Source organism: Halichondria panicea, chromosome 5 (assembly GCF_963675165.1).
Source record: "Halichondria panicea chromosome 5, odHalPani1.1, whole genome shotgun sequence".
Taxonomy (NCBI): Eukaryota; Metazoa; Porifera; class Demospongiae; order Suberitida; family Halichondriidae; genus Halichondria; species Halichondria panicea.
Window position 1 is genome coordinate 2,210,311 of NC_087381.1, and position 27,291 is coordinate 2,237,601.

General features: G+C 38.9%; 6 protein-coding genes across 12 annotated transcripts; 1 reads left to right on the top strand and 5 right to left on the bottom strand.

The window, feature by feature from the left end:
* On the bottom strand, positions 1-5,739 carry LOC135336431 (probable inactive serine/threonine-protein kinase DDB_G0280131). The gene is made up of 15 exons (XM_064532220.1): positions 5,586-5,739; positions 4,891-5,433; positions 4,288-4,803; positions 2,934-4,091; positions 2,486-2,667; positions 2,360-2,419; positions 2,225-2,305; positions 1,987-2,114; positions 1,545-1,758; positions 1,427-1,494; positions 899-1,052; positions 741-833; positions 563-676; positions 406-491; positions 1-349 (listed from the first exon to the last, which is right to left on the bottom strand). The coding sequence occupies exons 1-15, from the start codon at positions 5,626-5,628 to the stop codon at positions 163-165; spliced, it is 3,627 nt and encodes a 1,208-aa protein (XP_064388290.1). The 5' UTR covers positions 5,629-5,739; the 3' UTR covers positions 1-162.
* Positions 5,740-5,789: 50 nt separating this feature from the next.
* On the top strand, positions 5,790-9,534 carry LOC135336570 (facilitated trehalose transporter Tret1-2 homolog). Of its 5 annotated transcripts, none has more exons than XM_064532424.1 (3): positions 5,790-6,349; positions 6,741-6,968; positions 8,295-9,534. In XM_064532424.1, exons 1-3 carry the CDS (start codon positions 6,332-6,334, stop codon positions 9,057-9,059), a joined length of 1,011 nt encoding a protein of 336 aa, XP_064388494.1. In that variant the 5' UTR covers positions 5,790-6,331; the 3' UTR covers positions 9,060-9,534. The 5 variants fall into 5 exon arrangements, 1 of the variants encoding a protein (XP_064388494.1); XR_010394845.1 differs by lacking the exons at positions 5,790-6,349; positions 6,741-6,968 and adding exons at positions 6,976-7,597; positions 7,644-7,722 and having other exon boundaries at positions 8,295-8,350; XR_010394846.1 differs by lacking the exons at positions 5,790-6,349; positions 6,741-6,968; positions 8,295-9,534 and adding exons at positions 6,976-7,597; positions 7,644-7,722; positions 7,846-8,288.
* LOC135336487 (facilitated trehalose transporter Tret1-2 homolog) lies at positions 9,403-13,357 on the bottom strand. 3 transcript variants are annotated; one of them, XM_064532305.1, is made up of 5 exons: positions 13,186-13,357; positions 12,846-13,070; positions 12,546-12,773; positions 10,221-12,340; positions 9,403-10,153 (listed from the first exon to the last, which is right to left on the bottom strand). In XM_064532305.1, the coding sequence occupies exons 2-4, from the start codon at positions 12,987-12,989 to the stop codon at positions 11,258-11,260; spliced, it is 1,455 nt and encodes a 484-aa protein (XP_064388375.1). In that variant the 5' UTR covers positions 12,990-13,070; positions 13,186-13,357; the 3' UTR covers positions 9,403-10,153; positions 10,221-11,257. The 3 variants fall into 3 exon arrangements, with proteins under 3 accessions (XP_064388375.1, XP_064388374.1, XP_064388373.1); XM_064532304.1 differs by having other exon boundaries at positions 9,403-10,049; positions 12,846-13,356; XM_064532303.1 differs by having other exon boundaries at positions 12,846-13,356.
* Positions 13,358-13,498: 141 nt separating this feature from the next.
* On the bottom strand, positions 13,499-15,918 carry LOC135336499 (facilitated trehalose transporter Tret1-2 homolog). The gene is made up of 4 exons (XM_064532325.1): positions 15,809-15,918; positions 15,139-15,369; positions 14,810-15,037; positions 13,499-14,736 (listed from the first exon to the last, which is right to left on the bottom strand). The coding sequence occupies exons 2-4, from the start codon at positions 15,364-15,366 to the stop codon at positions 13,663-13,665; spliced, it is 1,530 nt and encodes a 509-aa protein (XP_064388395.1). The 5' UTR covers positions 15,367-15,369; positions 15,809-15,918; the 3' UTR covers positions 13,499-13,662.
* Positions 15,919-17,640: 1,722 nt separating this feature from the next.
* Positions 17,641-19,936, bottom strand: LOC135336470 (solute carrier family 15 member 4-like). The gene has a single exon (XM_064532274.1). It carries the CDS (start codon positions 19,738-19,740, stop codon positions 17,872-17,874), a length of 1,869 nt encoding a protein of 622 aa, XP_064388344.1. The 5' UTR covers positions 19,741-19,936; the 3' UTR covers positions 17,641-17,871.
* Positions 19,937-23,604: 3,668 nt separating this feature from the next.
* Positions 23,605-25,574, bottom strand: LOC135336523 (solute carrier family 15 member 4-like). The gene has a single exon (XM_064532365.1). It carries the CDS (start codon positions 25,097-25,099, stop codon positions 23,735-23,737), a length of 1,365 nt encoding a protein of 454 aa, XP_064388435.1. The 5' UTR covers positions 25,100-25,574; the 3' UTR covers positions 23,605-23,734.
* Positions 25,575-27,291: the final 1,717 nt, after the last annotated feature.

Here is a 27,291-nt window from a genome sequence, read left to right on the forward strand (position 1 = left end):
TTTCCATGACAACAAAAATTATACAGCACAGATAACTTCCAGAAATGAATGTTTGAAATGTTGCCTACCTTTTACAACAAACAGCGTTCAAATCATAATTATTATCTCAGTTTACTAATTAGCAATTATTCTCATACAGCCTAAATTATATTATAGTCATAGTTAATTTTCATACACATTTTGTAAGTCAGTATATAAGTCAAACCCGGCTGTTAATGGGGCACCAAGTACTGTCGCTTGGGCGTCCACTGCGACATCTTTCTGGTCCCACTTTAAAAGCTCTGACAGAGGTTGACTATAATGCGTAAGTATCTGGCCAAATGTCGGCCTCAACTTGAAGTCAGGATGCCTGTATGTTAGACAATACGTGGCTGCAGGCCTAAAAATATAGAATTAGGCACTCACCAGCATCCTATCATGAGCTTATAAATGGCTCTAGTACATCCAGGGGGTGGTGAGAGTCTAGAGCCGTTCGATAATTTACGAATCACCTGAAATTATATAAAATAATTATAACTCTGCATGCTTATATAGTTAGTATACCATACATCCATATATTCACCTCCATGTTGGTTACTCCTTCAAATGGCTTGCAGCCAAGACTCCATATTTCAAACAGTAGGACTCCGTAACTCCAAACGTCACTGGCGGAGGAATACTTTTTGTAATGAAGGGCCTTTGAAGAAGAGAAATCAAGTAAACGTCACTCGCATAATTATAGCGTATACTTATTGTTTAACCTCTGGTGATGTCCACTTGAGTGGTACTAATCCCCCTTGTGATATATAGTAGTCACTTTCTTCCAGATCCCTCGCCATTCCAAAGTCAGAAATCTATTAATCACAATTATAAAACTATAGAGTATAGTCCAACAATCACAATCCAGAAAAGGACGAACCTTACACTGTCCGCCATTTTTTGTCATCAGAATGTTTCTAGCTGCTAGGTCTCTATGAACAAACTGTTTGTTGGACAAATAACTCATGCCTGATGCTATCTGACAAGAATAGTCAAGACACTTCATTGCAACTTCTTTGTCATCTTGTTCCACCCTGCATGTCATGTACAGTATTCAACACGAACATGCACGTCACACGTATACCAATCACATAATTATAAGGCACCGATGCATATCTATAACAGGTATGGCTGTTTGTGACAATGGTACTAAGATTACTTTAGTATACCATTGATATTAATAAAAGACTGATGTGTTTAAATAAGCATAAATAATCCATGGTATGACGACGTTGTCATTTCAAACATGGACTTTAGTAACACCATTTGAAAAGAAAATCATATAAAATAGATGCACACAATTCAAGATGATTTGACAGCTAATCGAAAAAGTCCCTGAACTGTTGTAGTTGGAATACATTAATTTGTATGGGTATACAGTCCTAGATGCATGTGTTATGTAATTCACCTCTGTTGCAATGTTGGAAGATAGTCCTTCATATTTCCACCTTCCATCAGCTCAAGAATAATCATAGCCTGCAAAATTCATGTAACACTATAATTATAGTAATTCTATAACGACTTGCCTCGTTTCCAATAGTTACAACACCATGTAGGGAAATGATAGAGCGATGATGAAATTGTCCGTTAATGGCAGCTTCTTGTAAGAGCTTCACTTTATCTTCCTCCGTAGTCTCATCGTTGAGAGTCTTAACTGCAACGTCTTTTGGGCCATCTAGTGACGTCCACACACCTTTCTTAACCACACCAAACTGACCCGAACCGATGCACTCAGATATACTGAAATTATATATTAACGACAACATATTAAATAAGCCTAACAAACATAACGCTTACAATGTAGTTGGAAATCACCCACCACAATAATAATATTATACCTAAGTCCTTACAATAGTAATTTGGTAACCATAGTAATGGCTCATTCTGTTACTATATGCGGTATCTATAGCGTAAATAATGTTCCTTTTTACGTACTAATAAGCTAAAGTATAAGATTAAGTTACTCACTGTAGCTCGTTCAGAGGAATCTCGCGATATTTATGTATTGCCAGCTGCTCGTAAAGCACGTTTGCATTAGAAGAGGGCGTCCAATAAATGGGCTGCTCTTCAAAGAAATTTGATGCATCGTCCTCTCCCTATAATCATAATGCAAGTTTTAGGAGTATGCGACGGGTACAATAATTATGAACATTTTTACAACACTCATTCAATTTAAGGCGACACAAAAAGTATTGCAAAGGACAACCTCTTCTTGATGTACTGAATACAGTGTGTCATACACAGAAGATAGATCCGCTTTAGATGTGACCGGCTCTTTTCTCTGATTCTGCATAATATCACATGCATGATTTCTTTTTGATTGTATATAGTTTTAACTTACTTGTGTTGGAACGTAGATACCTCGAGCACTTGGAGTAGTTTGCGATCGAGTAGGCACAGACTGAAAAATAAAAAAGCAAGTGGAGTAATTACAGTCACTAGCGTAATTATTTTAGAAGCCACTCACGTAAATACTGTTGTCAAAATAAGAATCTTCAAGGTCCAATTTATGCTCCGAGTACAGTGGATTAGGAAAGTTTCTCTCTAACTCGCTGTTATCGAGATCTTGGTACCTCTCTTCTAGATCAGAATAAACCGGTGGCTCATTGTGATCAGTAGAATTACATCCTCTGTTTGTGAGAGTCATTTCTATGCAAACAGAAATCAAGGGCATATTAAATGTACAACCCACATGACAAATTGTATTGAGTAAAGTACATGCTGAGGAAATCATTACAGAAGTAAACTCAAATTCCCGATGTCATGCACGGTAATGATTGATATTGTATACATGGTTACGAGCAGACATATAATTATAGCAATAATAATCCCTCATAAAAGTTTCCGAAACATATTTCATGTAGTGTGCATGTTGCTAAATTGACCAATGTTACATGCATGTATAGTATACTCACCTATTGAGCTATATACAGGGTTCTGGACACCGTTGCTATGCACATTTGGAAACTTATACCTACGTCTTTGTCGTTTGAGTAGTACGACTGTTAGTACCACTATAACAATTAGTACGACAATTGCGCCAACGGCTATACCAATGCCTAATCCAATTGTAGATGTGACGGTACCCATGGGTACAGATGGATTTGCGAGAAGGATTGAAGAAGTTGGTAGAAGCATCAATAATTCAGAAGAAGTTATTTCAACACTGATTTCACTGCTGACAATGAGTGCAGAGGGAGGTGGATTGGGTGTCGATTTTACACCTGATTCGACTGTAGATAGGACTGTGCCCATTATATTTGTGAGCAGCATTGAAGAAGTTGGGAGAAGAGTTACCATTTCAAGTGAAGGTATTGCAGTGTTAGAATCATCTATACTGCTGCTGACAATGGAGGCAATGGGAGATGGAGTGGGAGTTGATGTCAGTGTCAGAGAGCTGGTTGACATATAGCTGGAAGTAGATTCACTGACCGAAACGTCCATGCTAGATGTTAGCTGCATTGTTCGAAATACCGGAGAAGTTGCGCTAGGGAGTAATATGTTTGAGGTTGTCAACGGAGATGTAGTTTCCATAGACTGGCTAGAGCTCAATAGAGCGGAAGAAATGGTTATAGTTTCAGTAGTCGAAGGTGCTGTACTTAGGGGTAATGATGATGACAATGGGTTTAAGGTTGCTAACGGAGATGTAGTGGAAAAGACGGTACTAGTCTCACTATTCAAGGCTGTTATGCTAGCCCCATTAGAAGATGTAGTCAACTGCACAGAGATGCTAGATGTTATGTCATTCTCACTGCTTGAAGTTGGAGACAAGCTTGGCTGCATGGTCATTGTTGGTAACATTTCAGAGGGTGTGACGAAAACATTCTCTAAGCTGCTTGTTACTGAACCAGTCATAGAAGCATCTAGAGTAGAGGATATTTCGATGGAGGCAGATGGGCTCGTTGACGACAATAATACTGGTGTACTCTTATCTAATGTTATCGTAGTAGACACTCTCAAAGATGTCGATGGATTGGCAACCAACGTGGAAGTAGGAACTTCAGTTGAGAGAATTAGCGGGATGCTTGTTGTTTGTGGCACACTTGTGACAATGTTTGTCATCGGAAAAAAGTCTGGTGAAGAGAAATCAGTAGTTTAGCAATTAACTGTATGCATTTAAATTCATAGATAATGTAACTTATTCATTATAGCATCTAAATGGAGTTTCTAAATGAATATCCATTGGTGGTTCCCCAAAAAGACGTGAGGAATTTAATATGCCCGAATACAGTAATGCGTTATTAGTGGGTTGGTCTCATGCACACTCACCTATTCCAAGAGATATCAAAGGTAGAGCAACATCCATTGAAGGCGGTGGCACAGTGATTGCAGCTGGTAAGGGTATGGTTACTGGACTCACTACATAGTTAAGAAGTTCATATCCGTTTATAAAGAACAAACCGACCACTCCAGAAGCGCCACGTCCGCTGAACTGGGGTAGGTATAATCCAGGTACATCACCAGCACTGAATTGCAGAGGTGAATCAAGCACCCCACTATGTAAATTAACATCCGTTGTAAGTGGAGGAGGTAGAGTAACTTCATCCATCCTGTTGTAGCTAGTTGGTGGATCAGAATTAGGTCTCCAGATTTGAAGCCCAGGATATTCGTTTCTGCCTCCTCCAGTATTTAAGGTAGCTGCTATGGTCCAATTTTTGATTTCACCGGCGCAAGGGAAAATGACCTCAGGTAATATTCTCAGCTGTAAGGAATCCAAGGAAACTGTTGAAGCTATCAGCAGTTGATCTTCTGTCAAAAATCCAACAGTACAATCAGTTGTATCACCTGTATACGAGAAAATACGATCACTTACTATAGCTATATACGTAGCCATAGATCTAGAAATAATTAGCTATATAGTTTCTATCTCACCATCGGTACTGATTTCCATATTAATCAAAGGAGCGTTATTATTTGTGGTGATACCGTTGACTAGATCTAATTCTGCTAGGTCTTGTGGTCCACTATCTGCTCGTACACTGTAGCTCAGATATCCTGATATTGTTTGAAAGTTCATATTGAGCTGACTGTTCTGTGACCTAGGAGAGAAAACACCAAGAACATAGCCAGATTGAAAGCTCACTCCAGGACTGACATCGTAACTGTAGTACTTTCTCTCAGGAGAGCCATTCAGCAGTGGGACATTTATTGCAATGGTGCTTCCACTCACAAGCCGATAAGTTGTTCCACCAATATTCTCCCATAATTGTATTTCAGGACTAACAGGCTCAGTGGTATCAAAATCCGAAGCAACAAAATTCACTCGTGTTATGTTGCCATTGCAACCCTCAAATCGAGTGTTGGGGAAGATGTACTGTGTCCGATCATCAGATGTTATTGCTCCAGCTTGAGGTTCATTGACAGCCGATAGGTCTGGTTGAGTCAACGAGCAGATTTCAACCTGGGAATATAAACCTAGACAAGAAGGGAGTGTAAGAGTAGACTGTATTAATTAGCTCTTGAGTAATTTACCTAGATCTATGCATGGGCTGCTATTGCTTAATGTTTCTACTTTAGCTGTTAATGTGCTCCTAGATCTATATGCCTGGAATTTCTTTATCACTCACATTGAATAAGAATAGACAAGACCAAGTAACTGAGACTCCTCATCTTGATTGTTGTGATTGCGCTGCGCTACGTAGATGTTGTTACTCTACTCCTTGCAGATGAGCCCCTCCCCCTAAAGTTGTTATCATGACCACACCCAGTTTGACTGAGAATTCTTGATGAGTCATGCAGGAAACACAAAATAGATCCAGACTATCACCTCAGAACTACACTGTAGAGCATTGAAAAACGGTTGACCTTTTTTCTTAGAAAAGTGTTTTGTGATTTCCCCCCTATCAAAATTCCTGGATCCGCCCCTGATTAGCTTGAATCTGTGTCTAGTCTAGCTCATTCTCTGCAACTTTCAACAAAGTGGGTGTGGCTAAGAGCAGCAATCAATTATTTCATAGCAGCAGCATTATGGTATAACCCCCCAATAAAGAACACCTTCGAATAGCAGACAAAACCTCCTGCACCAACTTGTTCGTTATTCGGAGGTTCCACTGTATTGCATGTCAATTCTAAAACATGCAGAATGATTCTGAAGCAAGAAATGATACTCCCACTGCAAAAGAAAATCTCGCACTAGAGGAGACTGTTTCCACAGACAGCAAGGCCCCCATTAGACTATGGACGATGGTCTACTCTGTTCTGACTGTGTGTTTGCTCTCTCTACTCGCTGGAGTCACGCTTGCCTTCCCATCACCAGTGCTGGTGGAGCTGCTACAATTGGACGATCCTCAGTTCAGATTTGACACTCAGCTGCATGGCTGATATCTTTGGGGTAAGATGTTAGGCTCTATATATCCGTTTAGATTTTAGTTGAGATGTGTGCACATATTTTTCTCTATTTACCTTTTATGGTTACCCTATTAGTATTACTGTCACGATGTTGATGAATACCATTTTTACCATGTAAGTATAGTCACATTACAATAATTATTGCACAATACAGTAGTGGATCATCTGACTTAGTACAACAACAATGAGGTCTAGTCTAGCTGGCATAATTAAATAATTATTCAGATCGCAAATTGCATCAGAATGTATTGACCTTAATTGTCACCCTTTGCATAGTAATCACATGCACCTTCTCAATACAACTACTACATACTGTTACAGTATTGTTGTAGCCTCACAATTTACACAAACGCTTTATAATTATACAATAACAGGCAGCTGCTCCAGTGGGTGGTCTCTTTGGTGGACTAATTGCCGGGTGGTTGGCAGACAAGTTAGGTCGTAAAACCACCATCATTCTGACGTCTGTGCCCTATCTGAGTGGTTACTTCATTATCCTCTGTGCTGTGCTCGCTGAAAATGGCATAATCTTCAAGGTGGTCTTGATGGTGGGCCGATTTCTGACTGGTGTGGGAATGGGAAGGACGTTTGCAATAATGGGGGTGAGCTATATACATCGACCATATAGCTAAATGGCAGAGAACTATAATTATGTGCATGCATTTCATGATTCTATGAAGCAACCATTTTTATGCCTCGAGGCGTAGCCGCACGAGGGATACGGTAAAGCTGACTGTGTGTGTGTGTGTGTGTGTGTGTGTGTGTGTGTCTGTGTGTGTGTCTGTTCCAGCTGTAACTGCTCAACGGTTGCAATGCGACAAAAGCTAACAGCTTCTATAGGCTTCTAGCCACGTTCTCTTGGATTTTGATTCGTGGATTAGCAAACTAAAGCTTCTTTCTCGAGTTATGGCTAGTTTGACTCACATTGAAGGCTGTTGCAGTCTCTTCAGAATCTTTCATAGCATCATCTGTCCGCACAAACTTTCTATTCAACATATGAGTTGGCCTTGCACTAAAGCGCTAGCTTTTTGTTAGCTACAATACTCAGAAAATATCTGTTAAAACAGCTAGCTAGCAGTAGCCATTTGTGAAATTGATCTCTTTGGACACACCCTTTAATTATTCCTGTGGATGTAATGCGCATGCGCGCTCATTCCCCACGTGTGAGAAATAATATCCAAGATCCAGATCCAGATCCTCCTGGCAGAATCATCTTTGTCTTGAAGGCCTGGTAAGCCACCATATAACAATATAGATAACAATATGCATGTACACAGGTCTTTTCTTCTTAGATATTATATACACTGAACTACACAGATCCTGGAAGAATCAATTTTCTTCTTTCTTGAGGTCCTGGTAAGCCACATAATACAGCAATAGATGCATGTAAATAAGTCTTTTCTTCTCAGTGACTTTATATAGATAAGCTAACTTTAATATTCATTATAGAAACTAATATAACACTCTAATACTTTTCAGCGAAAGCAAAAACATGGCGAGAGGCATTAGCACAGCGCCAGCTTGAACACTAGTTTGTCAAGCATCCTTACAATTATGTATGCTCAAAAGCTTACTAAGGCCACTCCAAATGAGACTAGTTTCCAGTCCAACTCGCGCTTCCTGCTTTAGCTACCGCATTAATAGTCATTATGGCCATTATTTCTCTAATTATCCAATGAAATATTGAAATTACTTGTTCTTTGTTTACTGTTTGTGGGTGTATGTGTGTATGGTAACATTTTTGTGGGTGATTAGTTAAATTCGTTAATGACGCAACACACATTTATAATGAGATTCATAGTAATGAATAATGATAATACTGCTCACACCCGCATATAATTTACTAGAGTCTCTGACGGGAAACTATAGTCTCATTTGGAGTGGCCTAACATAATTATTTCCCCTTGTGTATATATATATACATGCAGGTATACATTGGTGAAATATCGCCGTCAAAATCACGAGGAGTGTTTGCTGCAATGGCTGAACTCGGACTTGCTTTAGGAATTCTATTAATTCTTGTTCTGGGGGCTATTTGGAACACACACTATTACCATTTGGCCATCGTCATGGTAGGAATTGTAACATTGTTCGTATTACTGGGCATTTGGATACCCGAGACACCAAGATGGCTACGTTTGAAATCGAAGAACGAAAAAGAAGCTACGGCTGTAATGAAGTACTTGCGAGGACCGAGGTACCCAAAACTCAAACAGGAAATCGAAGAAATAAAATCATCTATGTCTGCCAAAAAACCAAACTTTTGGACTATTCTCAAACAACTGTTTTGTGATAAAAGTACCCTGGTTCCATTTTTGCTGCTTATGTACCTTTTCATTTATCAACAAACAGGAGGAAGTGGATCGCTAGCTGCGTATGTTGGACCCATATTCTTTGACATCGGTTTACCTTTTCCGAACCTCATTGCAGCATTTGCATTGGGTGGAGTTAGTTTAATTGGAGCTATTATTTCTATATTGTCCATTGAATTTGCCGGAAGGAAACTACTCCTTGCAATCAGTTCATTTGATATGCTTGTGGGCTCGTTAATACTGAGTGTACAGTTTTATCTTACCCAACCATCTCTCTGTAACAACTCCACCATTCTTGAATTATCACCTGATGCAGCTATTGACTGTAATGCGATCGTATACCCCAATGGCTATTGCTGGAGTTATACTATTCATATTTAGTTTTGCTACGGGAGTTGCACCTGTTCCTTGGGTGCTTATACGTCTGAGTATCTTCCGCTTAATGTCAGAGGCATAGCAGGTGGATTTGTGACGGCTATACCTTGGGCCTTTGCCGCTGTTACCATGGGAACCTTTCTAAATCTATCCGAGGCCGTAGGAACATGGGTAGTTTGGCTTATGCTGTCTGTTTACCACCTGTTGTCGTTTTTAATCATTCTGCTGTTTTTCCTGGAGACGAAAGGAAAGAAATTAGAAGATGTACAAGAAATGTTCTCTAACAAACTGAAATGTTCAACTTGTCATGAAGAACAGAACAGTGAGTAGAATTATAAGTAGAATCATATTTATTCAATAATTTATTCACTTTTTAACAGTTTTTCTAAGCTGTATATAAATTATAAGATTGTTATTTAATCAATAATCACTTTTTATATAGTTTTTCTATGCTGTATAATTATATTGATTCAAACCCATGTACTTTTGTTGATCGTTTCTTTGTCATTAGCTTCAGAACTCTTCGATTGTTCAACTAAATACGTGTTCTCTTGTCTGAGAATTTCGTTTTCCTGTGTCAATAATTGGTTTTCAAGAGATAGATCATCATTGCATCTTCGAGCTTGACCCAGTTCCTCTTGTAGCTCTTCACATTTGCATTCAAGCTTGGCGATGGATTCTTTAGTTTCGTTTTCGTAATTTTTAGTAGGCGGTTCTTCCATTTCATTGTTAAGGGTGAAAAGTTCGTGCTGTCCATTTTCTTCCAACTCCATAGAGGTTTTTCATCACTTGCATTCGGTAGCATTTCAAGTAGGTCCTTATGCCCAAGATGAATGTCAGCATTCCATGAAACAGAGTTCTTGAGGGCTCTCCAAAATCGACAGTACCAGTCCTTTCCTTTGGTAGATAGAATCTCAAAAAGATAGGGTACTTGACGATGTTTTCCTTGTAGTTGAAGTATTTCGCTCCGTTCATCAAAAGTTAATAGTTCCTCGGCTAATAGATAGGTACAGATATTCACAACGTTCATATAATCGACTAGTGCAGGCATTAGTTTGCAAACAACTCTTGTCAGGTACAAGCTGTTTCCATACCAACCCCTGTACAAAAAACACAAGTATATAATTATCATGACTGCATACAAAATTTAGCTGACAGCTAGCTTACCTGTTATTGGTCGATCTTTGGAGAGTAAGACGCACAACCTCCATACACTGTCACTAAAGAGCATTATAATTGTCAAATTAATATTATTATGACAAAAATGTTAAAGATCTCACTTTTATAGCTGAGCTCAGACTAAGATTGCGCAACTATGAAAGCATAATCATCTGATCATAACACCCATTGTTATGCTTGTGCGGGTGCCTTTTTGTCTGTATTTGGTGCACAAAATGCCCCTTTAGTATTGCTCAATGGTATTATAATTAGGGATCTACCCACAACAACGGTCAACACAGTGTCACAGACTGTCACCAATGTAGGAAATTCAACATAGTGAAGTCCATATATGGTACAATGAATACATACAAACATGAATACAATAGGGCAGATCTATTTCACAACAATTCTGATGTGGTGTGGAGGGGATTGCAGACATAAGACTAGTATAGTAGTTGTAAACAAACAAAAACACGCGACAGATAATGAGATGTCTATGGTACACACTTAACTAAACGTTTATTATGAACTCTTGATACAGTGTATTATACTGATAATAATTATAATGGTATTTAATGTGCTATTTAATTGATTGACTAGACTTCTATTTACTTCTTGGTATACTGACTCGGCTTTAGCTTTCACTTCACTTGAAGGGATAGGAAGTCACAACCATTGCTTAGTTGTGGGTGTCAACTTCCTTACTTCCTTATACTGGATGTACAATACTAGTGATTCTTTCCAAATTCGCTTTGTTTACACTAAGGTAGGTGTGCTTAATTGAACAGCTGGCCTCTTTGAGTATCACAATTTCACAAACCCTTATAGGGATTCCAGAGAATCATTCAAGCATTCCTTCATGCAGCTGTTAAGAAGCCAATGAAAGTCACTGAATCAGTTTGTAGGCCATTAAAGTGTCACCTGTTCAACAATTGAATGCCATGTACATGTAGTGTAACATAATAATGAATCCAAACTGAATGAATGAAATGATGGTCGATTCACAATAAGAGAACTGAAGTGATAATGTGAGAATTAAATAGCTATACAGACTTACACTGTTTTTTAGAGCAAGTCTGACACTGAAATCTAGCTGCAAACATTTCTTGCACTTCTTCAAGTTTCTTCCCTTTGGTCTCGATGAAAAACAGCACAATTACGAGAAAGGACAAGGCGTGATAACTTGCTATCATCAACCAGAGTCTCCATGCTCCAATGGCTTCGGAGAGATTTAAAAATGTCCCTGAGGCAATCGCAGATATTCCCCATGATATAGCCGATGCAATACCACCAGCCATAGCTCTCACATTAAAAGAAAGATATTCTGAAACCAGTACCCATGACACGGGTCCTACTCCAGCCGAAAACGCGAATGCAAAGAGAACGACTCCAGCAATAGCCAATGGATAAAGGTGTGGATTGCAATCAACCACTAAATCTGCAGTCTCTATAATAGTTGAGTTATTACAATAAGACGGTTGCGTCAAGTAAAACTGCACACTCATTATTAAAGATGCCAAAAACATTCCACTAGAGCTTAAAGCAAGAAGTAACTTTCTACCAACAAAATCAATCACTATGACACCAATAATAGTAGCTACAAAGCTGACACCACCAAGTGAAAATGCAGCCGCAAGGTTTGAAGATGGAACACCAATTTCGAAAAATATTGGCCCAACATAATTTGCCAATGCGACCTTTCCACATGCCTGCTGATACACGAAGATGTAAAAAACAAGTAAGAATGGAACTACAGTGTTCCTTTCAAAAAGTAGCAGTCTTATAACCTCAAAAAACTTCAGATTTTTTGAAATCTTCGTATTAATCTGTTCAATTTCTTGTTGGAGTTTTCGGTATTTGGGTCCGCGTAAGCACTTCAGTACAGCAACAGTTTGTTTCTGGTCTTTAGAGTTCAGGAGTAACCATCTTGGTGTCTCGGGTATCCAAATAGCCAGTACTACAAAGGCAGCTAGAATTCCTACTACCACAAGAGCCAAATAATAATAGTGAAAGTTAGAAATAGCCCCTAGCGCCAGAATTAACAGCACTCCAAGTGCAAGAGTGACTTCAGTCATTGCAATGAACATTCCTCGAGACCTAGCAGGAGATATTTCACCAATGTAAGCCTGTAGGTGCCAAAAAGATGAGTTAATTACAGTATATAGCGGGTAATTTTCGTGGGGTAAAAATTCGTGGGCAAGCTGACCTCGCCAAACATTTTACCCACGAAAACCTATAGGTGTGTTCAAATTCAACGATTTTTTATCCCACAAAAATGACCCACTATACGTTATAAGAAAACAAGTACGTGGCGCACTTTATTTCACGTACCCCTAATATTGCGAAGGTCCCTCCCATTCCCACACCAGTCAGAAATCGGCCCACTATCAAGACCACCTTGAAGACTGTGCCATTTTCAGCGAGCACAGCACAGAGGATAATGAAGTAGCCACTCAGATAGGGCACAGACGTTAGAATGATGGTGGTTTTACGACCTAACTTGTCTGCCAACCACCCGGCAATTAGTCCACCAAAGAGACCACCCACTGGAGCAGCTGCCTATACAAGTAAGTCTGTATAGATGTTGAGAATCACTGATCCATGCTGACTTATAAACTTATGCTTCCTCACCCCAAAGATATCAGCCAGCTGAGTGTCAAATCTGAACTGAGGATCGTCCAGTTGTAGCAGTTCCACCAACACTGGCGATGGGAAGGCAAGAGTGACTCCAGCGAGCAGAGAGAGCAAACACACAGTCAGAACAGAGTAGACCATTGTCCATAGTCTAATGGGGACCTTGCTGTCTGTGGAGACAGTCTCGATGACTGTGCTAAGCCTCTCACCATCTGATTGATGCTGTAAATTAATTGTTTTAGAGATTAGCCTATTATCATCAATCATTGAAATTGGACTAGACTTATAATTAGCCATAGCTAGCTATATAATTATAGTCTACTGTAACTTGACTGACTGCATGTGATGACTATAGTACTTATAGTTCACAGGTACTAGGTAATGTGTCCATCTTTATCTACCCTATAGGCTTAACTGTGGTGACACTATCATGAAACAGATGAAATAGATCTACTTAGGAATGTATTTGTATGTTCCTGCTTAATTGAGTTCACCACATGCACTGCAGTGCTTAAAAAACATGGCATAGATGTGCACAATCATTTCAAATTACTGAACTGTCAATTCAAAATGTCATCACCCAGATACGACCTAACTAGCTATTAGCATAAGTCTCAAAGGACTGTATATCAATACATGCAGTGATCGAATAACAACTGAAATAAGAATCTGAATGATATTACAGATTAATTAAGTCTATGTATGCAGTTGTTGCTAAGCATGTATTTAAGATTCTACACATAAATATAGATCTAGCTACAGGGCGTGCATGAGCTAATAACTCGATTAACACGTACATGCAGTATCATCCACGTCAATGTTTTTTAGAGCAAGTCTGACACTGAAATCTAGCTGCAAACATTTCTTGCACTTCTTCAAGTTTCTTCCCTTTGGTCTCGATGAAAAACAGCACAATTATGAGAAAGGACAAGGCGTGATAACTTGCTAGCAATAACCAGATTCCCCATGCTCCAATGGCTTCCGAGAGATTTAGAAATGTCCCAGACGAAATTGCAGCCATACCCCAAGAAATAGCTGACATAATGCCTGCAGCCATACTTCGTACATTAAACGGAATATATTCCGAAACTATAACCCACGGCACAGGTCCTACTCCAATTGAAAATGACAATGAAAAAAGAATGACTCCAGCAATAGCCAATGGATAAAGATGCGGATTGCAATCAACTACTAAATCAGCAGTCTCCAGAACAGTTGAGTTATTACAATAAGACGGTTGCGTCAAGTAAAACTGCACACTCATCATTGAAGATGCCAAAAACATTCCACTAGAGCTTAAAGCAAGAAGCAACTTTCTACCAACAAAATCAATCGCTATCACACCAATAATAGTAACCAGCAAACTCACACCACCAAGTGAAAATGCAGCTGTGAGATTGGGAGATGGAACGCCAATATCGGAAAATATTGGACCAATGAAATTTGTCAGCGGTCCCTTTCCACATGCTTGTTGATATATTAAAATGTACAACACAAGCAGGAAGGGAATGAGCATATTTCGATTGCAAAGCAGTTGTCTGATAGTATTGAAGAATGTGGGACTTTTCTTCGTAAAACTTGATTTAATTTCATTAACTTCCTGTTGTACTTTTCGATACTTTGGTCCTCGCAAGTACTTCAAAACAGCCGTAGCTTCTTTTTCGTTCTTCGATTTCAAAAGTAGCCATCTTGGTGTCTCGGGTATCCAAATGCCCAGTATAACAAACAATGTTACAATTCCTACGATCACAAGGGCCAAATGGTAATAGTGTGTGTTTGGAATAGCTCCCAGCGCCAAAATTAATAGAATTCCAAGAGAAATGGTCACTTCAGTCATACTAGCAAACACTCCTCTGGATCTTGACGGAGAAATTTCACCGATGTAAACCTACAATCATGTATTGAACACAAAAAGTTCGCGTATGGTATTTAGCAGACTATAGTGCTATCTTTTATTTTACCCCCATTATTGCGAAGGTCCATCCCATTCCCACACCAGTCAGAAATCGGCCCACCATCAAGACCACCTTGAAAATTATGCCATTCTCAGCGAGCACAGCACAGAGGATAATGAAGTAACCACTGAGATAAGGCACTGACGTCAGAATGATGGTGGTTTTACGACCTAACTTGTCTGCAAACCACCCGGCAATTAATCCACCAAAGAGACCACCCACTGGAGCAGCTGCCTATATAAATTAAGGGAGTCGCACGTTCATGCAATTGTACATCACTTGCTAAGGAGCTGTAACAAAAGTTACAGGCATGGATGAAACTTATGCTTCCTCACCCCAAAGATATCAGCCAGCTGAGTGTCAAATCTGAACTGAGGATCGTCCAATTGTAGCAGCTCCACCAGCACTGGCGATGGGAAGGCAAGCGTGACTCCAGCGAGCAGAGAGAGCAGACACACAGTCAAAACAGAGTAGACCATCGTCCATAGTCTAATGGGGACCTTGCTGTCTGTACTGGAGACAGTCTCCTCCAGTGTAAATTCCTCTTTTAGTAGTTCGTCCATGCCCTGCATCATTATGATTACATTTGTATGAAAGGCTCTCAATAACGCATGTGCAGACCACTTTGGAACTGCAGCTATATTGACAAGAATCATATATAGAGCACTCTATGTAGATCAACTCCCCTTTCTGCATGGATCCGCCTCCTGATCGAGATCTACACCCATGCAAATCATTCATTGTAAGAATGATATACAGTGCAACCTCCCATAACGGACCCTCCCACTAGACAATAGCTGTTTTAATAAGTACCTTATTAAGGTGACATAATTATTTTCATAGTAGATTTGTTTGCAATTTCACATTTTGCTGGTGCTAAATTCTGCTCAAGTTGAAATAATTATTAATGTTTTCATAGCATTTCTACTTGCAAGTTTCTCGAAATAGCAGAAATCAATACCTGCGAATTTTTTCACCTTACACAAAAGCAACCTACAAGCGGACCTTCTTGATTTCCGGACACAACAGCTGTGCACAAGCTTCGAGTGCTCTCCAAAACTGCCTCTTTATAACGAGGAAATCACACCCACATTTTATGTCCAATATGGTAGAGATCGTTTATTATGTTATTGCTAATCATACTTGCGATACTTGCAGAAAAATAATTATTGCTTTTTTATACATGTTTACAGACATACTATACATGAACATGCTATCCATAAATGTTAGATAAATAGGAATGTCAATGACAAAAGCTCTGCTCCAAAACTGTCCTTTATTCTGAGGTTCCACTGTATATAGATACAGGAAGGCTAAAGCAAGCTGCTCTCCAACAATATGACTAAGCCTCTATGGGTTAATGGGCATAGTTGAAATACAAGAAGAGCTTGTAATTGCAGCAAAGGGCGCCTGAACATCTGTAGGGACGATGTGTTGCTGCTTTAATTGACGGCTACAAAATCCAGCATATAGTATGTACAAAAAATGCATGTATCATGCACTGAATTACATGGTATGACCCGTATGAGTCAACTATATTCTGTATGAGTCAACTATATTTTGTCACGGTCACATGGTATAAGTCTTTGTATCTGGAACCAGGCGTCATAAAGAACCCGCCAGTGAAGCAACCTTCAGAGCATGTTATTATTGAGATTGTAGCCTCGTTCCCGGCCCGACTCTTTTTGTTTTTTAGGTTTGGAACCGAGGCTAGCCTGAAGCCAGAATAGGCTTTCTCATTTACCTCGTCGTATGGTCAATGACTCATAGAAAATATAAAACGGAGAACGTTAGTGTGAAGCTGCTTGAGGTAAAGTATTAAACGTTTGTTTTGCCAGGCAAGACATTCCTTCTCATTTTTTACGTCACCTGAAAATCCTTGATATATCTTACAACAAACTTGATGGTGACGCTGTGGACCACATTGCCAAGACCATCCCTCACATGCCTCAACTGGAAAAGCTTGATCTGAGCTACAATCCTAAAATCCGAAGTGGAGGTGCTACATCTCTTGTATCAGCCCTCTGTGACCATAAAGCTCTGAAGAAGTTGGTTTTGTCTTGGACTGGTATTGCCGAGAAAGACTGTGAACAATTAGCTCAACTTTTGTGTTTTAGTCAGTGTCTCGAATCGTTGAATGTCAATGACAATTCTCTCTCCTCCGACAGTGTCCATATTCTATTCAAAGGACTACAGCAAAAAACAGCTCTCTGAAACAACTGGACATATCATTGAGTAGCATTTCGCTAGAGGCCACAATAACTCTTTGTACTTACCTTGGGGACAATGACAAGTGTAAACTGCATACACTAGAGCTGTGTGGCTGTGGCATTTCTCCAGAATTAGCTATTGAGTTAACATACGCACTCAGTCGAAACTGTTCATTGAAGAAACTGGATTTCTCTCACAATCCACTTGGAGACAGTGGATTGATTGCTCTCGGTAGAGCACTAGAAACAAACGAAATAATCACAGAACTCTTGTTAGTCAATTGCTTCATTACTACCATTGGAGGAGCAGCACTGGCCTCATCTCTGACGGCTAACTCAACAATAGAGGATCAGTGAACATTAGCGGCAACTTATTAGGCGGAGAAGTCATTCAAAAGTTTGCAGAGCTAACAGAACATAACAAGACACTCAAGAGACTAGATTACACAGATGACTCATTAACTCAATTCAATATCGATACTCTCCTCAAAAGTTTAACAAAAAAACCAACTACTGGAAACGCTGACACTGCCAGAGAAATTCAAAGTTGAGGACACTGACAAAGAGAGTGGTGTGATTGTAGTTACCTAGGTTACTAACATAACAATTATATAGGTATACAATAAACAAAACCTTAAGAGCTTTGGAAAGTTGTCTTTATAACTCTGAATCGCAACATTGATATCTAGTACATTATCGCATTTTTATAATTGTGTGTGTATAGGCTGAATGTCTAAAACATAATATAAAATGGCCAAAAATAAAGTGGCATTAGCTATCTATAATTTACAAGTCAATAATAATTATGGAACAATTATTAACTACATCACTAGCTGATCTCATGAGGCATGCAGTTTTCTAATTGTCAGCAGTGTTGACATCTAGTTCCTCAAACTCTCGATTATGACTAATATCCTTTTCATAAAACTCTTCAATGAACTTCCGTATATTGCAGAACTCATCACGCTGTCGATACTGGTACTTCTTTGCCGCTACTGTGAAAGCCACAACACCAGCGACAGATATCACTATGTTGACTGAGAAATACACCAAACCTGCTCTTGGGGAGGAAACCCAGAAACTGAATGGTAGCAGAATTCCAAGAACACCGATCAGCTGAAAGACTCCTTTAACAGCAAAGGAGATTCCAATGAGAAGACCTTTCATGGAATGAGGGCTTTGTGCACAAATAAACTCAAACACACCACCATAGATCAGTATGTAGGCCATTGCTAAAAGGACTTGCTGAATAATAAGGAACTGTGGAGAAACGTTCAGTGGTGCCGGGCCCACATACTTAAATTCATTGAAACTGAAGTGTTGAGGTTGAAATACAGAGGTGGAATTCAGACCACTGGGTAGAAGGTGACCAATTGAGTCAATTAGCAGTGAGCAGATTAGGTTGATTGTGATTAGACAAAGACCGATTCCAATACGCTTTAGGATACCATATCTCTGAAGTAGAGGATGAATTATTTTGAGATAAACTGGAAGCAAAACGACAATGATAACAGGGTAAAGTGTATCACCAGTTGAAAATGCAGAATCAAGTATGTTTTCAAAACTGACATCATATAGAAAGCTAGTACTTGTACTTGTCATGTGATGTTTCAGAATTAGAAGGAAAACAGATGCAGCAATATCCACTGCAAAGAATGGTCCGAGTGAAAGCAAGATGTACAAAATTCCAAAGAATGATTTCACATTCTCCACCTGCTCTGTTGTGAAGGGTCCTCCATACTTGCTCTTGCCAAGATCCAGTCCTGTCGGTATATCATCCTCCCAGTAGGTAAAGGCACTGCGTCTAATTGGTACTTTGTGTTTCCGAGCAAAAGAAACAACTCTTGCTACGTCTTTATACGGGTTGCCAATTCCAGAGTCGGTAATAAACCACCTGCGCTTAGCAACACAAAGAGAAACAGGAACAGCAATCAAGAACAAAAACAACACAAATGCATAATAAAAAATAAAACTATAACCACCAGTGGAAATTCCCATGCTATACGCAATCTTTCCCAGACCAATTCCAAAGTAAAGTGTGAATAAAAACCAGTGAATAAATAAGAAGCAATCTCTAGCAGGAGAGTCTTGAAGCTGGTCAATTCCAAACTGTATCACATTAGCAGAAAATGTAGCAAATCCTGTTAGTATAGTAACAACTACAACAAAAGACAACAAAATTCCCAAAGCAATAACAGAGTAGATAAAAATATCACAAACTGAGGAATGTGAATCTGAACATTTCAGAAAGATAACAGGCAAAGTTATACAACAAAAGACACCTCCACAGATGATTAAGCTCAACAATGATCCCCACATTGTTTTCAATCCACACATAACAACTTTATACCTCCCAAAACGAACATCAGCCAAGTATCCAGCCAGGGGGTAAAACAGCAGCCAAAACGCAATCACACCATACACCCCTGATCCTATCATGATGTAATAAACTATGGTATTTGTAGGGTACGTGTACACCTCAGGCAAGTTGATAGAATTACCAGGATTTGCAAAATATCCGAAAATTAATACAACTAGAGTATTCCAAAAAAGTATCATCTTAGCAGCTTTGGACTTGATCAGTATGGACTGTCGAAACCTTTGAAAGAAAGGTATCCTTTGCAGTTTCTTGTTTTTCTGCAAAAGAGGTTGGTCTTCTGCAGTGACAGTATTAGGATCAGTCAATTGAGTAGCTTGTTCTATTACACCTTGTTCATGGCTAGCCATGACTATTAGCGAGCTTTGATCTACAAAAAATAATTAATTACTATATATTCTCTTGTGGAAACAAACAAACGCATGTTGAGATCTAGATCTAAACACTGTATTATTATCTCATCGAATTTAAAAAACTAAGTCTTGTTACAGTAACTTTATAGTTAATGTACGCAAACACTTTTTTTGGGAAAATATGACTATAATTATAGCTACATGTACTCCTTTCGTCCTCCTCAGTATCTACACGAGTACATTCTGTAATCTGCTCCTGGTATCTAAATACGATCATGCACCATCACTATAGGACACTATACAATCAGCGACTCTCCGGCCATCTCTCATACTCACTTTTTAATGAAGCTGTGTTGTGATAGTTCAGTTTGTCTCCCTTGCAGTTGTTTAAAGAATGAGGCTTGTACTGAGAGCAGAAAGTGACACACCACTGAACTTCAATGAACCCATGGCCATGCACTGGCCCGTAGATTCTAGATATGATTGAATGATATATATCAGATGTGGTTACATTAATTGTATCACTTCTTAGTAACTCACATTAATTTTCATGCTTACAATTTCATTTTACATGACTGTATAGTTATCCTATACGTCCTGCACGAAATTCTAAACTGAATCTGGGTCGGATTTCTTTTTTGCACTATTCGTTTTGGTTTGTGGTTGTGAACTTCACACTCTTCTGGAACTATATATACTTATTATTGTTTATTCCAGATTTTTGTTGCTGCATGGGATTCTAGACTATATTCCTTGGCTGAGTTGTATAATTTCCATACTATTATTTTGCTGAGTGCACATGATTTGTTGTTTGTAACAAGTGTGCATGAATCGATATTCAGTTTATGAAACTATCAAAGCTCGATATATATTTACACATTATCCCAAAAGAAACATTTAAACTCACTATACACTTCCCTTGCATATGTGGGAGTGCATATAATATGGCCAGCAAGTGTACGTGAATGAAAAACATAGAGGATTCCGTCCAAAAATCTTCTCAGTGCTTCATTACTCGAATCTCCAGAAATTTTCAGAACATCATCGAGATTATTGCACTGCTGAAATTCTGAAATGCAGTGCTGGTATTCTCAGAGCTATGCATAGTGTATATACGATATCATCAGTGAGTCAAGGATTCTTGTTCAACAAGTTGCGAGGGCCGAGATGCCGTGCTTCAGCAATTAACATAAATGATCATTATTATGATTTGCTATCTTTCAACGAAATTCAAGTTATGCTCATTCCAAAGCAGCTATTAATCTCATGTACTTGGGGTAAAATTTACTTTACACTGACTGGGCATCCCCGCTGTCACCTCCTTCATAGCATGAGTTGTGATAACCCCCTGCATATGATAATAATTATATAGGATTGCATGCATGTGCATAATTTATAGTTATATGCATGGAGTGTTTTGGGAGATTCTCAATGAATTGGCTGTCTGAGTTAATATACTTTAACCAAGGCAAATGTGTGAATGGTGAGGGATTGGGAACCTGTGTGTGTAAAATGGTAATAAACCCCCAAAGTTGGAGTTGCAAAACGCTTGTATGTACGTCCATGCACAACTACTTTGACCTTTGGCCCCAGTTACGTGGGGATGCCAATAACATTTGACCTTTGACCTCATTTGCTGTCGATCATTGATACGCGAGTGACTCAGCAGAAATAATACTGCATGGACATAGAGTAAGACTGATTCAAACTAATTACACACTAACAGATGGCCATGGGCCTATTATCCAGCGAAAACTTGGATAGGCCAAGTCGCTTTCAGTCCGAGCAGTGATAACTTGAAAAAACTACAGAATTTTTCGATTTTCGTCAAAACGTACCGATCCCCGTTTTTGCCAAACTACACAGCTAGAGCTAACTGACACAAGCTGAGTACAATCTAGATAGAGTGCAGTACAGAGTGGAGCAATTCCCAGAATCAGGCGACCCTGCAAAGCGGAGTTACACATTAGGAGCAAGCAGGTTCTGAAAGCCCTGCCCTAACACTTTTGCATTGCATGGCATGTTAACAGCATGGAGCAGGCGAAAGGATTGTTCCCTACAAGCATGGTGGAGGCACTTGGTGGGGGCACTGTGACATGGGCGGCTGGTTCCGCTTGGCCTGACACCCACGTTTTTCCCAACATTAGACATACATATCTTACATCTTACATATCTACACTATAATTACGGTGTCCTACACACCCCATGCATGCATGCATTCATAGATCAGCAGCAACAATGACGAGGGTGGACATGCCATGCAATGCAAAAGTGTTATGGCAGGGCTTTCAGAACCTGCTTGATCGCTGGATAAATATAATTACATCGCTCGATCACATCGCTCAATGATCGTAATACATCGCTCAATGATCGTAATACATCGCTTGATAATTGTAATACATCGCTCAATGATTGTATTAATACATCGCTCGATAATTGTAATACATCGCTCAATGATTGTACTACATCGCTCAATAAAATATCGCCTGCAGTTGGAAATGATCGACAATTTTGTTGAAACAAACGGCTAACCATAACACTATAGATGTGTGGCTGTGGCATTTGATTTCTCTAGAATTAGCTATTGAGTTAACATACGCACTTGTCGAAACTATTCATTGAAGAAACTGGATTTATCTCACAATCCACTTGGAGATACATTGGAACCCCTCTATAATGAACACCTTTGGGGAACAATGTTTTGGCCTTTATTACAGAGGTGGTATTTGTTGAGAGGTTGTTTTGTACACAAATTGTTCATTTAGGACCGGGGTGCCTGGCCGTTATATAGCAACTGGCCTTTATTTGGAGGTGGTTGTTAACAGAGGTTCCACTGTAGTGGATTGATTGCTCTCATAGAGCAATAGAAATAAACAATTAATAATCACTGAACTTTTGTTAGTCTATATTGCTTCAATACTAGGAGAAACAACTAGATCTACTGGCCTCATCTCTTATGGCCAACTCGCAATAGAGGATCTGAACATTAGCGGCAACTCATTAGGCGGGAGTCATTCAAAAGTTTTCAGAGCTAATAGAACATAACAAGACACTCAAGAGACTAGATATTTACAAAGATGACTCATTAACTCAATCCGATATCGATACTCTTCTTAGTTTAACAAATACTGGAAACGCTGACACAGCCAGAGTCGAGGACACTGACAATAGAGTGGTGTGGTTGTAGTTAGGTTACTAACAATTAGTAGTACAATAAAATTATACACAATAGAACGTCAAGTGTCTCAAGGTAAATAATAAAATAAGTTTAGAAATCAATTCTCGTATATACATGTACATGCAGAGAGGTTTGTTAGAGAACAGCTGACTCTGACGCCCACTCAAATGATCACCTTCCCTCACAACAACCAGGGCTCTGTCCAGCAAACACATGCACTATTACATGCATTGCATAATTATATATAAGTGAATCCATCAATCTTCTCGGTGCTTCGATCATCACTTGAGCTATATATAGGCACTCAGATTATTGTACTCATGAGGAATGAGCGTGCGTGCCAGTAGTGTATCGACCACTAAAAAGCAAAGGTTATATAATTATGACTGGATCTTTAGTTTCTTTCATTATATTCAAATAATAGTATAGGTGTGAAGCACAAATCACTAAATATAACCAATTTACCGAGCCAGAAGATGGATGGAAAGTTAATTGTCTTTATAACTCTGAATCGCAACATTGATATCTAGTACATTATCGCATTTTTATAATTGTGTGTGTATAGGCTGAATGTCTAAAACATAATAAAGATATAAAATAGCCAAAAATAAAGTGGCACTAGCTATTAATTATCACAAGTCAATAATAATTATGGAAAAATTATTAACTACATCACTAGCTGATCATGAGGCATGCAGTTTTCTAATTGTCAGCAGTGTTGACATCCAGTTCCTCAAACTCTCGATTATGACTAATATCCTTTTCATAAAACTCTTCAATGAACTTCCGTATATTGCAGAACTCATCACGCTGTCAATACTGGTACCTCTTTGCCACTACTGTGAAAGCCACAACACCAGCGACAGATATCACTATGTTGACTGAGAAATACACCAAACCTGCTCTTGGGGAGGAAACCCAGAAACTAAATGGTAGCAGAATTCCAAGAACACCGATCAGCTGAAAGACTCCTTTAACAGCAAAGGAGATTCCAATGAGAAGACCTTTCATGGAATGAAGGCTTTGTGCACAAATAAACTCAAACACACCACCATAGATCAGTATGTAGGCCATTGCTAAAAGGACTTGCTGAATAATAAGGAACTGTGGAGAAACGTTCAGTGGTGCCAGGCCCACATACTTAAATTGATTGAAACTGAAGTGTTGAGGTTGAAATACAGAGGTGGAATTCAGACCACTGGGTAGAAGGTGACCAATTGAGTCAATTAGCAGTGAGCAGATTAGGTTGATTGTGATTAGACAAAGACCGATTCCAATACGCTTTAGGATACCATATCTCTGAAGTAGAGGATGAATTATTTTGAGATAAACTGGAAGCAAAACGACAATGATAACAGGGTAAAGTGTATCACCAGTTGAAAATGCAGAATCAAGTATGTTTTCAAAACTGACATCATATAGAAAGCTAGTACTTGTACTTGTCATGTGATGTTTCAGAATTAGAAGGAAAACAGATGCAGCAATATCCACTGCAAAGAATGATCCGAGTGAAAGCAAGATGTACAAAATTCCAAAGAATGATTTCACATTCTCCACCTGCTCTGTTGTGAAGGGTCCTCCATACTTGCTCTTGCCAAGATCCAGTCCTGTCGGTATATCATCCTCCCAGTAGGTAAAGGCACTGCGTCTAATTGGTACTTTGTGTTTCCGAGCAAAAGAAACAACTCTTGCTACGTCTTTATACGGGTTGCCAACTCCAGAGTCGGTAATAAACCACCTGCGCTTAGCAACACAAAGAGAAACAGGAACAGCAATCAAGAACAAAAACAACACAAATGCATAATAAAAAAAAAAACTATAACCAGTGGAAATTACCATGCTATATGCAATGTTTCCCAGACTAATTCCGAAGTAACTTGTGAATAAAAACCAGTGAATAAATAAGAAGCAATCTCTAGCAGGAGAGTCTTGAAGCTGGTCAATTCCAAACTGTATCACATTAGCAGAAAATGCAGTAAATCCTGTTAGTATAGTAACAACTACAACAAAAGACAACAAACTTCCCAAAGCAATAACAGAGTAGATAAAAATATCACAAACTGAGGAATGTGAATCTGAACATTTCAGAAAGATAACAGGCAAAGTTATACAACAAAAGACACCTCCACAGATGACTAAGCTCAACAATGATCCCCACATTGTTTTCAATCCACACATAACAACTTTATACCTCCCAAAACGAACATCAGCCAATGTATCCAGCCAGGGGGTAAAACAGCAGCCAAAACGCAATCACACCATACACCCCTGATCCTAACATGATGTAATAAACTATGGTATTTGTAGGGTACGTGTACATCCCAGACAAGTTGAAAGAATCAAAAACATAATTACCAGGATTTGCAAAATATCCGAAAATTAATACAACTAGAGTATTCCAAAAAAGTATCATATTAGCAGCTTTGGACTTGATCAGTATGGACTGTCGAAACCTTTGAAAGAAAGGTATCCTTTGCAGTTTCTTGTTTTTCTGCAAAAGAGGTTGGTCTTCTACAGTGACAGTATTAGGACCAGTCAATTGAGTAGCTTGTTCTATTACACCTTGTTCATGGCTAGCCATGACTATTAGCGAGCTTTGATCCACAAAAAAATAATTAATTACTATTCTCTTGTGGAAACAAACACAAACGCATGTTGAGATCTAGATCTAAACACTGTATTATTATCTCATCGAATTTAACAAACTAAAGTCTTTTTACAGTAACTTTATAGTTAGTTTACGCAACTTTTTTTGGGAAAATATGACTATAATTATAGCTATACTCCTTTCGTCCTCCTCAGTATCTACACGAGTACATTCTGTAATCTGCTCCTGGTATCTAAATACGATCATGCACCATCACTATAGGACACTATACAATCAGTGACTCTCCGGCCATCTCTCATACTCACTTTTTAATGAAGCTGTGTTGTGATAGTTCAGTTTGTCTCCCTTGCAGTTGTTTAAAGAAGGAGGCTTGTACTGAGAGCAGAAAGTGACACACCACTGAACTTCATTGCCACTGGCCGGTATAGATTCTAGATATTTGAATGGTCTCATGCAGATGCATAATTATGGTTACATTAATTGTATCACTTCTTACTAACTCGCATTAATTTTCATGCTTACAATTTCATTTTACATGACTGTATAGATATCCTACGTCCTGCACGAAATTCTAAGCTGAATCTGGGTCGGATTTCTTTTTTGCACTATTCGTTTTGGTTTGTGGTTGTGAACTTCACACTCTTCTAGAACTATATATACTTATTATTGTTTATTCCAGATTTTTGTTGCTGCATGGGATTCTAGACTATATTCCTTGGCTGAGTTGTATAATTTCCATACCATTATTTTGCTGAGTGCACATGATATGTTGTTTGTATACAAGTGTGCATGAATCGATATTCAGTTTATGAAACTATCAAAGCTCGGTATATATTTCCACATTATCCCAAAAGAAACATTTAAACTCACTATACACTTCCCTTGCATATGTGGGAGTGCATATAATATGGCCAGCAAGTGTACGTGAATGAAAAACATAGAGGATTCCGTCCAAAAATCTTCTCAGTGCTTTATTACTCGAATCTCCAGAAATTTTCAGAACATCATCGAGATTATTGCACTCCTGAAATTCTGAAATGCAGTGCTGGTATTCTCAGAGCTGTGCATAGTGTATATACGATATCATCAGTGAGTCAAGGATTCTTGTTCAACAAGTTGCGAGGGCCGAGATGCCGTGCTTCAGCAATTAACATAAATGATCATTATTATGATTTGCTATCTTTCAACGAAATTCAAGTTATGCTCATTCCAAACCAGCCATTAATCTCATTGGTACTTGAGGTAAAATTTACTTTACACTGACTGGGCATCCATGCTGTCACTAGGCCCTGATAAATTATGCTTTTTTCACCCATTATTCTATTCTTTAATTCTTGAAAAATGTGCCTATTAATCCATAAAAAATCCGATTATTCTCTCGTAAAAAAATGCGTGGCTGAGAAACCATGACTGGTACGAGTGCAGATACTACGGTCAAATTAAGACATAGCCTGACATAAACACAGCACACAACTGACACACGACATAATTAGTAATTATATCACATGGTTCTCAGTGTTATCTTGCTTGAACTGATGCATAATATTCACCTTTAACAGCCATTTTTTGCCAAGAGAACATCGTTATGCCAAATTCAAGTTATGCTAGTAATGATCTTTACCAAAAATGAACATTGATGCCCAATCATTCTTTAGTGCTGATCACATAATCTCCAGCCAATCAGCTTATCTGAAAGTAGTCAGGTGACCATGGATTAAATAACTTAATCCACACTTAAGTGTGCTTTAAGTTGGTTTGTTAA

Bases quoted from the DNA above. Each gene is read 5' to 3' on its own strand.
- LOC135336431 (XM_064532220.1), bottom strand. From the start codon at position 5,628: ATGAGGAGTCTCAGTTACTTGGTCTTGTCTATTCTTATTCAAT. The intron at 2,420-2,485 runs GTGAGTGGCTTC...TTTATTTTTCAG, and splicing joins ATTTTGACAACAGTATTTAC to TCTGTGCCTACTCGATCGCA. The intron at 1,053-1,426 runs GTGAATTACATA...CATGACATGCAG, and splicing joins CTTCCAACATTGCAACAGAG to GGTGGAACAAGATGACAAAG.
- LOC135336570 (XM_064532424.1), top strand. The intron at 6,969-8,294 runs GTGAGCTATATA...ATATACATGCAG, and splicing joins GGACGTTTGCAATAATGGGG to GTATACATTGGTGAAATATC.
- LOC135336487 (XM_064532304.1), bottom strand. From the start codon at position 13,145: ATGGCTAATTATAAGTCTAGTCCAATTTCAATGATTGATGATAATAGG. The intron at 12,774-12,845 runs GTGAGGAAGCAT...TTACTTGTATAG, and splicing joins AGCTGGCTGATATCTTTGGG to GCAGCTGCTCCAGTGGGTGG. The intron at 12,341-12,545 runs GTACGTGAAATA...TGGCACCTACAG, and splicing joins GGACCTTCGCAATATTAGGG to GCTTACATTGGTGAAATATC.
- LOC135336499 (XM_064532325.1), bottom strand. From the start codon at position 15,366: ATGGACGAACTACTAAAAGAGGAATTTACACTGGAGGAGACTGTCTCC. The intron at 15,038-15,138 runs GTGAGGAAGCAT...TAATTTATATAG, and splicing joins AGCTGGCTGATATCTTTGGG to GCAGCTGCTCCAGTGGGTGG. The intron at 14,737-14,809 runs GTAAAATAAAAG...ACATGATTGTAG, and splicing joins GGACCTTCGCAATAATGGGG to GTTTACATCGGTGAAATTTC.
- LOC135336470 (XM_064532274.1), bottom strand. From the start codon at position 19,740: ATGGCTAGCCATGAACAAGGTGTAATAGAACAAGCTACTCAATTGACT.
- LOC135336523 (XM_064532365.1), bottom strand. From the start codon at position 25,099: ATGTGTGGATTGAAAACAATGTGGGGATCATTGTTGAGCTTAGTCATC.